General features: G+C 48.0%; 1 protein-coding gene across 2 annotated transcripts in view; it reads left to right on the forward strand.

Moving 5' to 3' along the window:
* The window catches only part of PAMR1 (peptidase domain containing associated with muscle regeneration 1), a 74165-nt gene that overhangs the window by 41574 nt on the left and 19056 nt on the right, over nt 1–13535 (forward strand). For both annotated transcript variants that reach the window (XM_012738763.3, XM_012738765.3), the window contains exons 5-6: nt 2385–2602; nt 5321–5428. In XM_012738763.3, coding sequence (XP_012594217.2) covers nt 2385–2602; nt 5321–5428 — 326 coding nt within the window. The remainder of the gene's footprint in view (nt 1–2384; nt 2603–5320; nt 5429–13535) is intronic.

Below are 13535 nucleotides of genomic sequence, written 5' to 3' on the forward strand. Positions count from 1 at the left end.
TCTAATCACCATCCTCTTGTTGAAAACTGCTGGTGGCTTCCTGTTGGGCTTGGAATGAAATCTGAATTCCCTACCACGCAGGATTTATCACAGGCTTTTACCTTGCAGCACCCCCTGGCTTTCCTTCCTCAAACACGCCAAGCTCGTGACTGCCACAGGGCCTTTGCACGTGCCGACTCCCCTGCCCCAAGACCTTCCCGTAGCTGGCGTCCTGGTACTATCCAAATCTCGGAATCTCTGCCCTGATATTATATCCTCAGAGAGTTCTTCATGTCAGAAACGTAACTCCCCAGTGGCTCTTTGTGTTCTTCCCTGATTTCTTTTACTCATAGCACTGAGCATGTTCTGAAATTACCTTGGTTTTTGGTCTCCTCGCTTACCATCTGCGTTCTAGATCAGAGCTCATCTCCATGAGGGCAGGCACTGGGTCTAGTTGGTAGTTGGGGCACCGCTATACTGGTGGCACCTGGGACAGTGTCTGGCACAGAGCCAGCCGCCAATGTAGGTGTTGCATAAGTGAACAAATGAATGAATGCATGAGTGCAATCACACTTGCAGTGTCTCATTTCAGCTTCAGATACAGCTGTGGTCTCCGTTAGCTGGTGGCCTTGCCCTCACTTTCCAGACAAAGATATCAAGGCCAAGAGAAGGAACTGACTCCTCAAGCCCCACCATGAGTGAGTGGCAGCTCTGGGTGCAAAGTCAGGCGTCCTCTTAGATGGTAGAGCATGTTTCACAAGGTGTGAGTCACAGGACTTATAGCCCCCCAAAAGCCTAGTCATCAAATTTGTGTGAAATAACAATGATTAAACTCAGTTATTGGGTTTGTTTGTTAGGAGGACCTTTTAGAACATTTAAAATACACTGATTGTCAGCCAGACGCAGTGGCTCACGTCTATAGTCCTAGCACTCTGGGAGGCCAAGGTGGGAGGATCACTTGAGCTCAGGAGTTCAAGACCAGCTTGAGCAAGAGCGAGACCCCATCTCTACTAAAAATAGAAAAATTAGCCGGGCATGGTGGTGCGTACCTATAGTCCAGTCTACTTGGGAGGCTGAGGCAGGACGATCATTTGAGCCCAGGAGTTTGAGGTGACAGTGAGCTATGATAATGCCACTCCACTCTAGCAGAGCAGACTCCAGCCTGGGCGACAGAGCGAGACTCCTACACACACATTTGTGTGTGTGTGTGTGTGTATACACTGATCGTCACTATATATATACACTGATCGTCACTATATATGTACACTGATTGTCACTATATTCCAGTGTTCTCTAATCCTGGCATGTGTGGCTTTTACCCTAGGTAGTAGAAATATCCCTAGGGATATTATAGAAAGTCCCAACTTTTCAGGTGGCAGTCCTGGGCCTTTCTGTCTATTTATACTTCTTTTCTAGAGCATGCAGGAGAAGATGCAGATGTACATCTTGTGAACTTGACACTCAGGCAGTTTCCCTGGGAAACTTTGAAAAACAGCCTCTCTGGCCCTGGGATGGGGCTGCTTCTTTTCTTGTCTCTGGGAATTAAGGGCTTAGTATTGTGTGCTTTTCAGATGTGATGTATCCTGATGTGTTCAAACCCAAGACCCCTTTTAGATAAGCACAGGTATATCATGTCTGCTTAACCCCCATGATTCTGATTTGCTGCTTCTTTTTCGACTCTTTGGGGTGACTGTTATTCTGTTAGCCATAAGGCAGTTTACCTTCTGCTCCTTCCAGCAAACAGCAGAGTGTGCAGAGCTTGGTTTCCTTTGCTTAGTCTTGCAAAACAACATGAGCCTTTTCTATTCCCCAAGTATAAAATTACAACACCAGATCCATTCAGTCACCTAGCCAACAGTATTTGTTTGGCATCTCTGTGTGCCAGGCACTGTGCTGGGTGCTTGTGAAAACAATGGCAGAACAAGACAGACGCTCCTCCCTGCCCTTAAGGAACTTGCAGGCTAGTGGAGCAGAGAGGTGGAAAAAAAAAAATCAAGGAGTTCAGCATGAGAAATTAAAATCTGTGCCTACATTATTAGGAAAACAAGGGCTCTCCTTCAGAAAGAGTGGTGAGGAAGGCCTCTTTGAAGAGGGGCTATTTAAGCTTAGGCCATGCGGACTGGGAGGAAAGTGCCCCGGAAGAGGGACAGAGCATGGAAAGATTACCTACAGGGAACGGGGCACCTCCTTCCACCCTGGCATGTGCGCGCGTGTGCACGTACATGCAGACGGTATGCATGTGACACTCCTCTGTTCCTCTGTGGCGTGAACTCACTAACTCCAGTGCTCCCGGACCCCTGTCCCATCGGAACAGGCCGGTGGTGCCATCTGTTCCCAAGCCCTGTTCATCGCCTGCCTTGAACATGCCCAGGGCATGTGTCCTTCTGTCCCCTCTCTACCCGCAGGTTTGTCATGCTGAGCCTGGAGTTTGACTACATGTGCCAGTACGACTACGTGGAGGTGCGCGACGGGGACACCAGCGATGGCCAGATCATCAGGCGTGTCTGCGGCAACGAGCGGCCGGCCCCCATCCAGAGCACGGGCTCCTCACTCCATGTCCTCTTCCGTTCCGACGGCTCCAAGAATTTCGACGGCTTCCATGCCATTTTTGAGGAGATCACAGGTAAAGACCACGGAGACAGATGTGGCACTTTGTGGCTTGCTCCAGACAGACACCCCCTTGCTGTGCGCCTCCCTTCTCCCTGCTCGGCCGGGTGAAAACCTAGCATGTCGGATCCTTGAAAGAAACCTACACCCCGAAGAAAAAAGAGGGAAATGGCCAGGTAGATCTCAGAAAAGCTCACCTACAACCACAGCCTGGCATCATTTTCTCTCTTATGCAGGTCAGCTGGCTGGAGCACAGAGAGGCTGGAGAATCTGTCTGAGGTCACACAGAACCGGAGATTTGTACCCAAGCAGTTTGGCTGTAGAGCTGCCATGAGGGGGCCTCTCATAGTTAAGAGCATTGGCTTTGGATTCCTGGCAGGTCAGATCAAGCTGTGTGACCTCGGGTAAATTCTTTTACCTCTCTGGGCCTCAGTCTCCTTATCAGTGACAAGGGAATAGCAACATGTCCTGCTCCGTTAAGGGGGCTCTGGGAGACAGAACAAATGAAGTGCTCAGCATAGTCTAGTACACAGTCAGCACTCATCAGCTGCCCAACCCCAGGCGTTCCCTTCCCCTCCGTTACCATCTGTATTGCCATAGACAGTAAAATCTTAAACTACAATGGCAAGTGTCGTTTACCTGATGAGTAACTTTAGGCCTGACTTTAACTCCTTCTCTAGTCTTATCAGGAAGCAGGATTTGACCAAAATGGCCCATATGCTCAATCCTAAGGAATCACCCCAGTCTCACTGTTCTGAGTTTGGATCACTTCAGGTTTTACAAAATAAACTCAGCCTTTAAGTTCAATTTTTTAAAATACTGTATTTTTTTTTTTTAAAAAAACTTATAATGGCATTCTGATCATTAAGGCTTCCTTATGTATAAGGTGTGATATGAAAGTCTCAGGAAAGGAGTGGGTGGCTGTATGATCAATTTCTTCCGTCCCATTCATTCAGCAAGACGGGCAGACCCTGGGCTGCCACCTGCCCCCCCCATAGGATGCTGCCCCCCCCACCCCCCCATGCCCTGCCTGTGGGGCTGTGCGGGGCCTGAGGGTGGCCTGGTGTGATCGGCCTGTGGCCGAATCCCCTCCTCGGGGCTTAGGCTGAGCAGGGTCCCATGGGAGGCGCATCTGTGGGGACTCAGGGCAGTCAGCAAGAGTCGGCTGTCATGGAAGCCAGCCAGGGCCAGAGACAACTGGCCAGCTTGTGACTCTGGAACGAGGGAGGGTCAGGAGAGTCTTCCTTCCTCAACTTCCCCTGCAGAAGTTTGGGGAAACTGGCCTGCATTTTGGCAATGCAGTCAGAGAGCACCGCTTCTCACTCCTCAAACTTCCTTGCCTGTCTGCTTGTACTCAAGTTCTTTCCTCTGGCTAAAGTCGGGCTAAAGTCTGTTTCAAACCTGCATATCAAAACCCATACTTCAGAGCACATATCACATTCTTCCTCCTCTGCTAAATCTTTTCTCTTGCTCCCATGAGCTGTGACTTTGCCCTTTTTTGAATGTCTTGTAGCACTTTCTATTCCTTCTGCATGAAACATTAACTGTATTTTATGCTTCACGTTATAGTCCTTGTATACCTTTAATCTGGTAAGTAGGATGTCCTGTTCATCTTTGCATTTCTCTAGCACCTTCCACAGAGCAAGCACTCAATATAGATTTGTTGAACTGAGCTAAAGGATTTCCTTCCTTCCTTCCTTCCTTCCTTCCTTCCTTCCTTCCTTCCTTCCTTCCTTCCTTCCTTCCTTCCTTCCTTCCTTCCTTCCTTTCTTCCTCTCTCTCTCTTTCTCCCTCCCTCCCTTCCCTCTTTCCTTCCTTCTTTCGTTCCTTCCATTTTGTAGAGACAGGGCCTTGCTATGTTGCCCAGGCTGGTCTTGAATGCCTGGCCTCAAACAATCCTCCTATCTCAGCCTCCCAAAGTGCTGGGATTACAGGTGTGAGCCACCAAGCCCGGCCCAAGGGATATATTTCTACATTGGGATAAATGAATATAGGATTGATGGGCAACACACAGACCAGTGTTTCCCAGTCTTTTCTGTAGAAAAATAGTCCCCAAGACTCTCCATAAAATGCAGGTTCTGAGATCAGATAAGCTCAGGGCAAGCTGACTATTATGCACATTCTTAGATACTCACAATGTGTATTAGGGCATTGAACTGAGAAGTTCTGCAGTAAAGAAGTCTGGTTAATTACGACTCAATGCCAGCAGCATGTCCCCAACATAGTTGAGCCCAGACCCCTATTTCGTTGAACACATCAACATCTCAAGGGCTAATGTTTACAGCGTATAAGTTTGGAAATTCTTGAGTACACCTTCAACAGTGTCCCATAAAGCTCATCTTCAAGTTGCTTTCCCTCGGTACCTGGGATGCTGAGCTTTTTTGAAAGAAGATGGTCTTTAGCTGTCCAAACGCTATGGGAGAGATACAAGCATGGCTCTGTTTTCAGCTGCATAGCGTTCCTTTGTGTGTTTGCCTTATGCTCTGCAGACTGCAGTGGTCTCAAGCATACTTCTGGAGCCTTCGAAAACGTCACACGACATCAGCAACATTTGACAATTAATGAGCATTTGTTTTAGGCATCCTCAAATTATAGTACCAAGAATTCAGTAGAAAAGGAATAAACACATGACAAGAAGACTTTGATAGATAAGTGAAAGACTTTGGCCAAGATGCCAGGCTGGAAGACATCAACTCGTTGCACAGTGGCCTGAGGGATGCCTTTTCTCTTGCAGCGTGCTCCTCGTCCCCTTGTTTCCATGATGGCACTTGCGTCCTTGACAAAACTGGCTATTACAGATGTGCCTGCCTGGCAGGCTACACGGGGCAGCGCTGCGAGAATCGTGAGTATGCTTCCCAGGGGGAGTTAAGGTGTCAGGTGGGGCTGGCGTGGGGAGGGCTTTGGGAGCTTGCAGGGCCTGTTGCTTCTTGGCGTCTAGGATGGTCTGTCCAAGATGGCACGTGGTGTGGACACCCCCATTGAGTGGTTCCCAGAAGGGCAGGGCTGCTGCTGAGTCAGGTTGTTTGGAACTACCCAGGTTTGCCCATTGACATTTCTATAAATAGCCCTCACCTGCTGCAAATACCGCTCAGAAATATTCAGTGGCTTTGAATAATATTCAGAGCTCAAACACAATGAGAATAGGTCCATAGTAGAAAGCCACATGGTAAACTCTCCTGTGGCTCAGAGTCTGACTCCCCGTCCATCCTAACATCTGGATTTTAGAGTAGGCTCCAGGGCGCCACTCACAGACTCCAGTATGTTATTGCAGTTTAAAGCCCTGCAGTGGGGGGGGGGGGGGTGTGGTGAAATGCAAGGTGACCGTGAACTCCGGTTTCCCAGGGACAGTCTCAGACTATGCATTTTGTCTGGACATAATTATTAATAGCAGCCTCTTTCATGTTCAAAGTGTCCTGAATTGGATGACAAATTACATGATCATCCTATAAATAGAAGACAAGGTTAGGGGAGTCACAGACAAACCAACCAACATTTATTGAGGGAATAGTGGGTTCTGTGGGAATGCAGAAAAAAAGGATACCCTGCCCTTCTCTCAAGGAGCTTATCCTGCCCTGGTGAGACAAAGTCCAAGCTTCTTTTGCTGGAGGTGGGACAGAATCAAGGAGTCCTAGCAGAAGGAAATCCTTCCAACCATGCAATTCCACGGGCTCTCTGTCTCTAGGACGCTCTCCTTTTGCTCTAACCACTCATGTCTCCCTCCCTCAACCTCTTGCCTGAGCTTATCCTGTCTTCCCCACTGATCCCCCGAGTTCTCCAGTTCTTGCACATAGGAGTCAAAAGCAGAACAGTAACAGCCCCCAGTAACCTACGGTCAACCAAACAGTGGAAACAAGGGGAAGGGCACTGCATGTGGTGGCACAAGGACCGTCCAGCCTAGCTGTACAGTGCCAACGACTGTGCCACTGGCAAAGAGGAACTTAAACACTATGACCCGAAATCACTTATCAAGGGCGCCAGGTAATAGGAACCTAGGTATGACAGGTATCCTAACAGAAAGTTGAGACCCAAAACTGATGACATTGACTCCAGCCATCAGCATGGAATGAGATGTGCAAAAAGAACACGAAGCATCAAAGCTTGAGGGAGAGCAAAGGAGGACAGATAGTGTCCCAGGCAGGGCTCCCCAAAGCAGGTCCTGAGATGAGGGTGTGTGTGTGAGTGAGAAGCTCATAAGGGCGTGGGGAAGCCAGCCTGGCAAGAGAGGGGGTCTAAGGAAGGGTGTGATTTCATGCAAAATCCCAGCGTCAGTGAGATCTGGAATACAAATTATGTCTCGGGAGTTTGCCCTGGCTTTAAGGCAGGGGAGCTGGCCTTCCATGTCCCTGCAGCAATATGTCATTGGCCGAGGGCTGCCCTGGTGGAGTAGGAGGGCATAAGCCCTGGGCATGCCTGGCTTTCTGTGCATGTGGGCACCGTAATCCAGCAGCCCCTGAGCAGTTCTCTGAAAGACAGTCAGAGGTACAGGCCCTTGGAAGAAAACACCATCGAATGGGGAGGGAGAGGGGCCACACAACAGTGAAAGTGGACCCGGGTGCAGAGCACCCATAGTGTCTGCCATGGCCATTTCTAACTCTATAAGGGCCTTGTCTGACAGCATTCTCTAAAGTCCGCACATTTTTCAAGCTAATTTTCATTAGTGCTTCCCTGCAAACAATGCAGATGGGAGCCAAGGTTTCGATAGTGAGTCCCTGAGGCGTGCCACCGAGTTCTGCTTAAAAGCCTCCTTGCTCTGGCTTGGCACAGCTGACGAGAGTGTGGCTATGCTAGAGGCTTAGAGAAGGATGCTCTACTTGTGGCCCCTGCCTCATTTGAGCCTGCTGCTTTGTGTGCAAGGCAGACTGGAGACATGTTGCTCTCTTTTTGTTTCCAGAATTTGTGTCTAGAGTGTGATTCTAGAATCTTGACAGTGGCGAGTCCTGAGCTTTAGCCTGTAGATTCAGAGGAAGAAACGAAAAAAAGGAAAGGCTTAATTTCTTGACGAACTGACTACACGATATTAGGTCTTTGATAAACAAAGGCAAAATTGGAAAGAAGTAAAACAACCAAATAAACCGAACTGCCTTTAAGAAGCTGGGTCACATTCGGGGAGAACGATAAATTGGTCCAAAAGTTGTGACTAAAATACCCATCGGTAGCTTGTGAGTCAGAAATGGATTTCTCAGCATTGCTCTTCTAGCAAGAAAAGAAAACATAATGAAAAAAGAATATAAAATAAGTCATTATGAACTGATTCATAACTTGATTTACAAACTGTCTCAAATACTTTAAAACACCAGCATAGATGGGCAAGAAAATGCTCCTTTGCTGGTTTTCAAAATATTGTGCACAAATCACAGTTCCCTGAGTGCCGTGGGTGAAGGGATTAGCGGCGGATGACTGGCCTCCATATGGGGGGAATAAATGTTTTGTATTTTCTGTAAGATCCAAGTTTGCTTTTGCTTCTAGGAAATTCAGCATGAGTTCCAACTAACTCAGTGGGGGACGCATCACAAAAATTGTCAGGGGCAGTTTACCTGATAGTTTCTGAATAAACCTTAACCATTTTTTCCAGAACAGCCTGTTACCTAGAAAGGCAAAAAACAGGAAAAAGATTTACTTTACTATTTTCCTCATAAGGATACCAACAAACTAGAAAATTCTCCTTGGAGAGAATTCTAGGAAGCAACTCAAGCATCTGGGATTCTCTGAACTCTGAAATACCCAAATTGGACTAGGCTCTTGTTTTTTTAGAAAAATAGCACCAAAGTCAACATTAATGAGAATTCTGTCTTTTATTTACATAGTTCCAAATTTGACAAGGGAACCACTTCATAGGTGCTGCTTTACTGACCTGTCCTCTTAAAGTTGTTGTGGAAAGGTAGATGGTCCTTTTTGCAGATGAACGATCTGAAGCAGAGTATGCAAGACCCTGGCTCCCATCAGATTCAAAACCTGAGGCCAGAATTTCACATTTCACACATAGTTCACAGTCTATCAGACACAGTTCTTGACGTGTGGCTTATGAGATCCTCCGATGATCGATTGACAAGCCCTGGTTACCAGCGTGTCCCGTTCGAGAGTCCTCTCAAAGGACTTCCCTTCCCCACTAAGGCTCATCTGCATCTCTTCCAGAGAGAGTCTTGATTGACAATCTCTTAATAGAAGCTCTTCCCTTTATTTTCTTTGTGTATGTTTATGTCTGTGCGTGGAGTAGAACAGAAATAGGTTTTTTATTTCATTACAGAAATAGATGCTTGCCCCAAAAAATCTAACAGTACAGAGGTGTGTGAAATAAAAAGAGCATTTTGTTTTCCCTGGCCAATCCTGATTACTAGTAGAACCACTGTTAGAAACCTGGTGTATATCCTTCCAGACTTGTTTCTATGGTATACAAACCTAAGTTGTCTATATGTCATTATAGTGGTTCTCAACTGGGGGTGATTTGGTTCTTCATGGCACCCCCGGGTATATTTGGCAATGTCTGGAAACAGTGCTGGTTGTCATAATTGTGGGAGCGAGGGAGGGGGTGCTATTGGCATCTAGTGGGCAGAGATCAGGGACACTGCTAAATATCCTACAATGTACAGGACAGGAGTTATCCCACAATAAAGAGTTATCCAGCCCAAATGTCAGTGCCAAGGGTGAGAAATCCTGTTTTAAACAAAAGTGGATTAAAGTATATACACAATTTTCAACTTCTTTTCAGTGCCCATATTATGGATTTTTTTTTCCCCCAAGTCAGTCCATGTTGGTAAATCTCACTTGGGAAAATGATTGCTGAGTATTCCATTGTACGGATGAATGGATAGTCATATAGTCATCTAAGCCCTTAAGATCAGACTGGGCATTGTTTATAGTCTTTTATCAGATTATATGCTATGCTCCTATGCAGAGGACTGCAATGAATATCCTTACGTGTATCTCTTCATTCACACGTAGAGATAATTTTGTAAGATAAATTCTTAGATGTTGAACTGCTAGCCCCAAGGGCACACATATTTAAACTTTAGAGAGCTATTCCTGAAAGGGTCACTAAGAGGTTTTGCCAATTGACTAGACGAACTATTCCTTACAAATACCGGTCGTTAAAGTAGAAATTGGGATCCGAGTTTCATAAACTAGGGTCTATTCTTGTCGAGCTGTGAATGGCGTGATTGGCAAAGGGATTCCATCAGTCTGAGGATAAAGGATGAGAAGCACTCGGCGAAGTGTGGCCAAGTTCCAGTTGCGGAGGGTCCCCGATGGGACGGTCTTCAAGTGCTGCCGCCCTCGGCCTCCCCTTCCCTAGATTGTCTGCCCAGGAGGAGGGACCGTCCCCTGCGCCAGGGTGACCTCCTCCGTCACAAGGGGAGTGGCGGCCCCTCAGCCTCCAGGCCGAGCCCGGCATCCTGCCAACACCGTCAGCAGCCTCCGCCTCCCCGGGCCACCTTGTGAGAAACTGGGGCCCCTTCTTCCCTCTGAAGTTTCCTGTTTCTTTGTATGACACACAATGACAAAATAAGTCCTCGAGTAAATGGTCAGAATCTTGTTTTGCAAAAGTGGAGAGCGAGGGATTCATCGTCCTGCTCTAATTTCCATGCGGCCTTTGTTCCCCCGGCCCAGTTGAGGGCGCCGGGCTTCCGCCCTGCATCCTAATGAAGGCGGTGAGACGGGCCGCATCGCGGGGCGCAGAGTGCACACTGCGAGCTCTGACGCGCCTCCCAACAAAGCAAGCCGGCCTCCACCAATTAGAGAAAAATGGTGACTCTGGATTCGTGCGGGTTTTGGAGTCTCAGGAGGTTTCCCACCGGCGCGTCCCAAGGCCTGGGGAGGAAAGAGGCCGGGATGAGAGGCACGCTGTATACTCCGGCTTCAAAGGGGTGGCCGAATTTCTCAGCAGGACGAGGGCTGGGGGCTTGGGGGTTTGCATGGAAACACTGAACGCTGATGCAGGGACTTGTGCTGAGACCCCCGTGGGGAGCTGTCGTCTCTCCCATCGGAGACAGAAATCCTACACTGTGGCTTGGCAGACGACTGCAAATGGTTCTGAGGCCTCAGAGGCGAGGCGTTTAAAAATGGAATTATTTACTGCCTTTTTTTTACAGTTCTAAGAAGGCCTCTCTTGTCCTTAACGCACAGAAAACAGGTGCATCTTTGTCCATCGGGAGATGGCACGGCCTGGGTAATAAAGAGCTTGGAATCTGTGGTCTGCAAGACCTCGCTTTGAGCCTGAGTCTGCAGTTTACCAGCCAGGTGGCCTTGAGCAAGTCATTTAACTCCTGTGAGCCTCAGTTTCCCCATTTATAAGGTCCAGAAAAATAATACCAAATACCTCTCAGGGCGCTTGTGGGGATGGAAGGAGGTGACCCACACAAGGCGCTGAGTTGGGTGACAGGAGTTATTATTCTCCTCACTGCCTCCAACTCCATGAGGGCCATTTGAAAGTAAGCAGAGAGCACGGCATTCTCTGGAGAAGAGAGTTCTCCTCTCCTCCTCTCTGGAGAGGAGGTTAGGGCAACAACACTAGTTTCCACAAACTAGATGACTATGACAAACCTTTCTCAGGGCCCCAGGGTTTAAGAAAACTCTTCCAAGACTTTCTGAGTTTCCTCTGTGAACTCACCTTCCCGAATCATTGCTGAATACTAGGTATTGCTGCCACTGCACCAGTGCACAGGCAAGAATGATCTGGTTTAAAAGGACGGGTAGATGTGGCCAATGTCATGGTCATAAAGAAATCCTGGATCCCAGGAAAGGACACCCACATTGGGCACGATGGATGGGCAGGCCTTGTAGCCCAGGCAGCCCAGAGTGGGGACTATTAGAATGACAAATGAAGTCATACCACGGAGGAGGAACTAGATTCGGACATTCCAAATCGGGTTGCCCGGAGCATCATACTGTCTGGTTAACCTCCCTTTTTCTCATGGGGTTTCAATAGTCACTCATTTAATGGGTAGTATGGGCTGTATGCCAGTGCTCTGGTGGTCATTTTGGAGACTAAGGCTTCAGAGTAACATCTTTTGTATTTTGTTAGAGGGACAGGGAACAAAAGGGAAGGAGCAGTTTGATTTGGGGGAGTGTCAGGGGTATAGGGACAATTGCATGGAGAGAAGACCTGGGGAATCCACAGCTATTACCCACAAGCACTTGGGAACCCAGAGCCTAGAGGACCCCAGGGAGACCATCAGCTAGCGGGCTGCTACCTCCTCACACATTCCCTGGGGCTCCATCTCCTCACCCTCCCTAACATGGAAATGCATCTCTGACACCCTTCTGGGTGTGTTCAGAGGGATACTGTCCCATTCGGATTTAGATCCAAAAAACAAAATCTGTCACTGAACCAGTAGAACTATGCCCTTGCATATGTAGTTGATAAGGGATGTGTTTGGTTTTTTTGTTTTTGTTTTTAAATTTAGTGGAAAAGTTTTCTTTTCATTTGGGTCCATCCTTGTTGAGTGAGCCTGTGTCTCTGCAGACCAAATGACATCTTGGAATTAATTCAGTTGGGCTCTGGTGGCGCTGTGGTTCTTGGCCAAAGCATAGCCACGTCTCATGTTTGAGGATCGTGCTGGAAAGGGAACATTTTGCTAGTTGGCAATTATGTTAGCATGGACAGCATTCCAGGCAAGTAAGGTGAAGACAGGTAAGGCCACGAAAACAATTCTCAGCCTGTCAGGCTCCGAGAACTGGGGGTGGAGCGCCACTCCGCGTGGAAAGGGCCGGACCCACAGTGGCTTTGAGAAGCCTTCACTTGCACTTGCCTGCTCTTGCCAAGACCCTCTTGGCTTTTGCTGTGGCAGCTGAGGTCGCCGAGGCAGGACTGAACACTGGAGGCAGATTTTATTTTGGTTCTGGGTTAAGAGATCATCCATTAGGACTGTGATGGCCTGTCTGCACACTGAGGGAAGGGGGAGGAGGGTGCAAAGACTAGAACAGTGAGAGCATGGCAGAGTTAACTTCTGGTGGAGACAAGCATCTCTGTCATCGTGGGCCCCGAGGTGGACGCCAGCCCCTTGCAAAGGCTACAGAGCCCCCACTTTTCCTGAGAGGCTCCTGCCTTGTGGGGCATTCACTGCCTGTCCCTCTTCCTGCTTCAAAAGACGAAAGCTTCCTCTTTGCAAAACACAAAGCATTCTTGTTGGTATCCACGTATGAAAAACAATACTTATTATCCTCTCTTTTCTTAATATAAGCCAGGCTCTGTGCTGTTTGTGACATTGTCCATTTAATTGTCTCAACCTCCCCCACGATGCTAGGTACTTCGGTCATCTCCACTTTACGGATCCATCCAGCCAAACGTCTTCAAGCGTCTATGAGGTACCAGGCACTGGGGAAGTAAGGCAGGGCTGTACAGTGTGTATTTTCCCCTCCTTTTTGCAAAGCCATCCAACAGTCCCAATTAATGGTATAGAGAAGAATGTCACTGTCGCATGTCATACGGGTCTGGGCTGCAACTTCCTCTAGTGAGGCTTTTGGCAGCAGTGACGGTGGTGATGAGAATTAGTAAGTGCTTCTTGTATGCCAGGCACTGGGTGGGGTCGCCTAGGAGACTCAAATGCGCTCGGCAGCTCAGGACTTTCCTGCGAGGTTGTTCCCGCAACCCCAAGGCTAAACAGAGCAGAATTGCCCAGCTTGAGCTTGTTTTATAGCAGACGTTTCTTATATTTTGGAAAGTTGACTGTGACGATTGCTGGGTGACATTTCCCTCAGTAGTTCAGAGTTATCATCCATCCCCAAGAGCTCACCCAGGAACCTTCTAAGATCTGGAGAAACCCCAAGAAGACAACTAGGACCAGGCAGATTCAGTAGGTAGAGGACAGCTAAATTTCTCACCGTCACATGGGTTACCCATCTACTCTATCAGATGGGAATGTGTCAGGTTGATTTTGAACAAGAAATAAAATGACCAGGACTTTCTGAAAAATTTTCAAAGTTGCCCTGTCTCTTAGGTACAGGCAATTTCAGCA

Source organism: Microcebus murinus, chromosome 4, assembly GCF_040939455.1.
Source record: "Microcebus murinus isolate Inina chromosome 4, M.murinus_Inina_mat1.0, whole genome shotgun sequence".
NCBI classification, from domain to species: Eukaryota; Metazoa; Chordata; class Mammalia; order Primates; family Cheirogaleidae; genus Microcebus; species Microcebus murinus.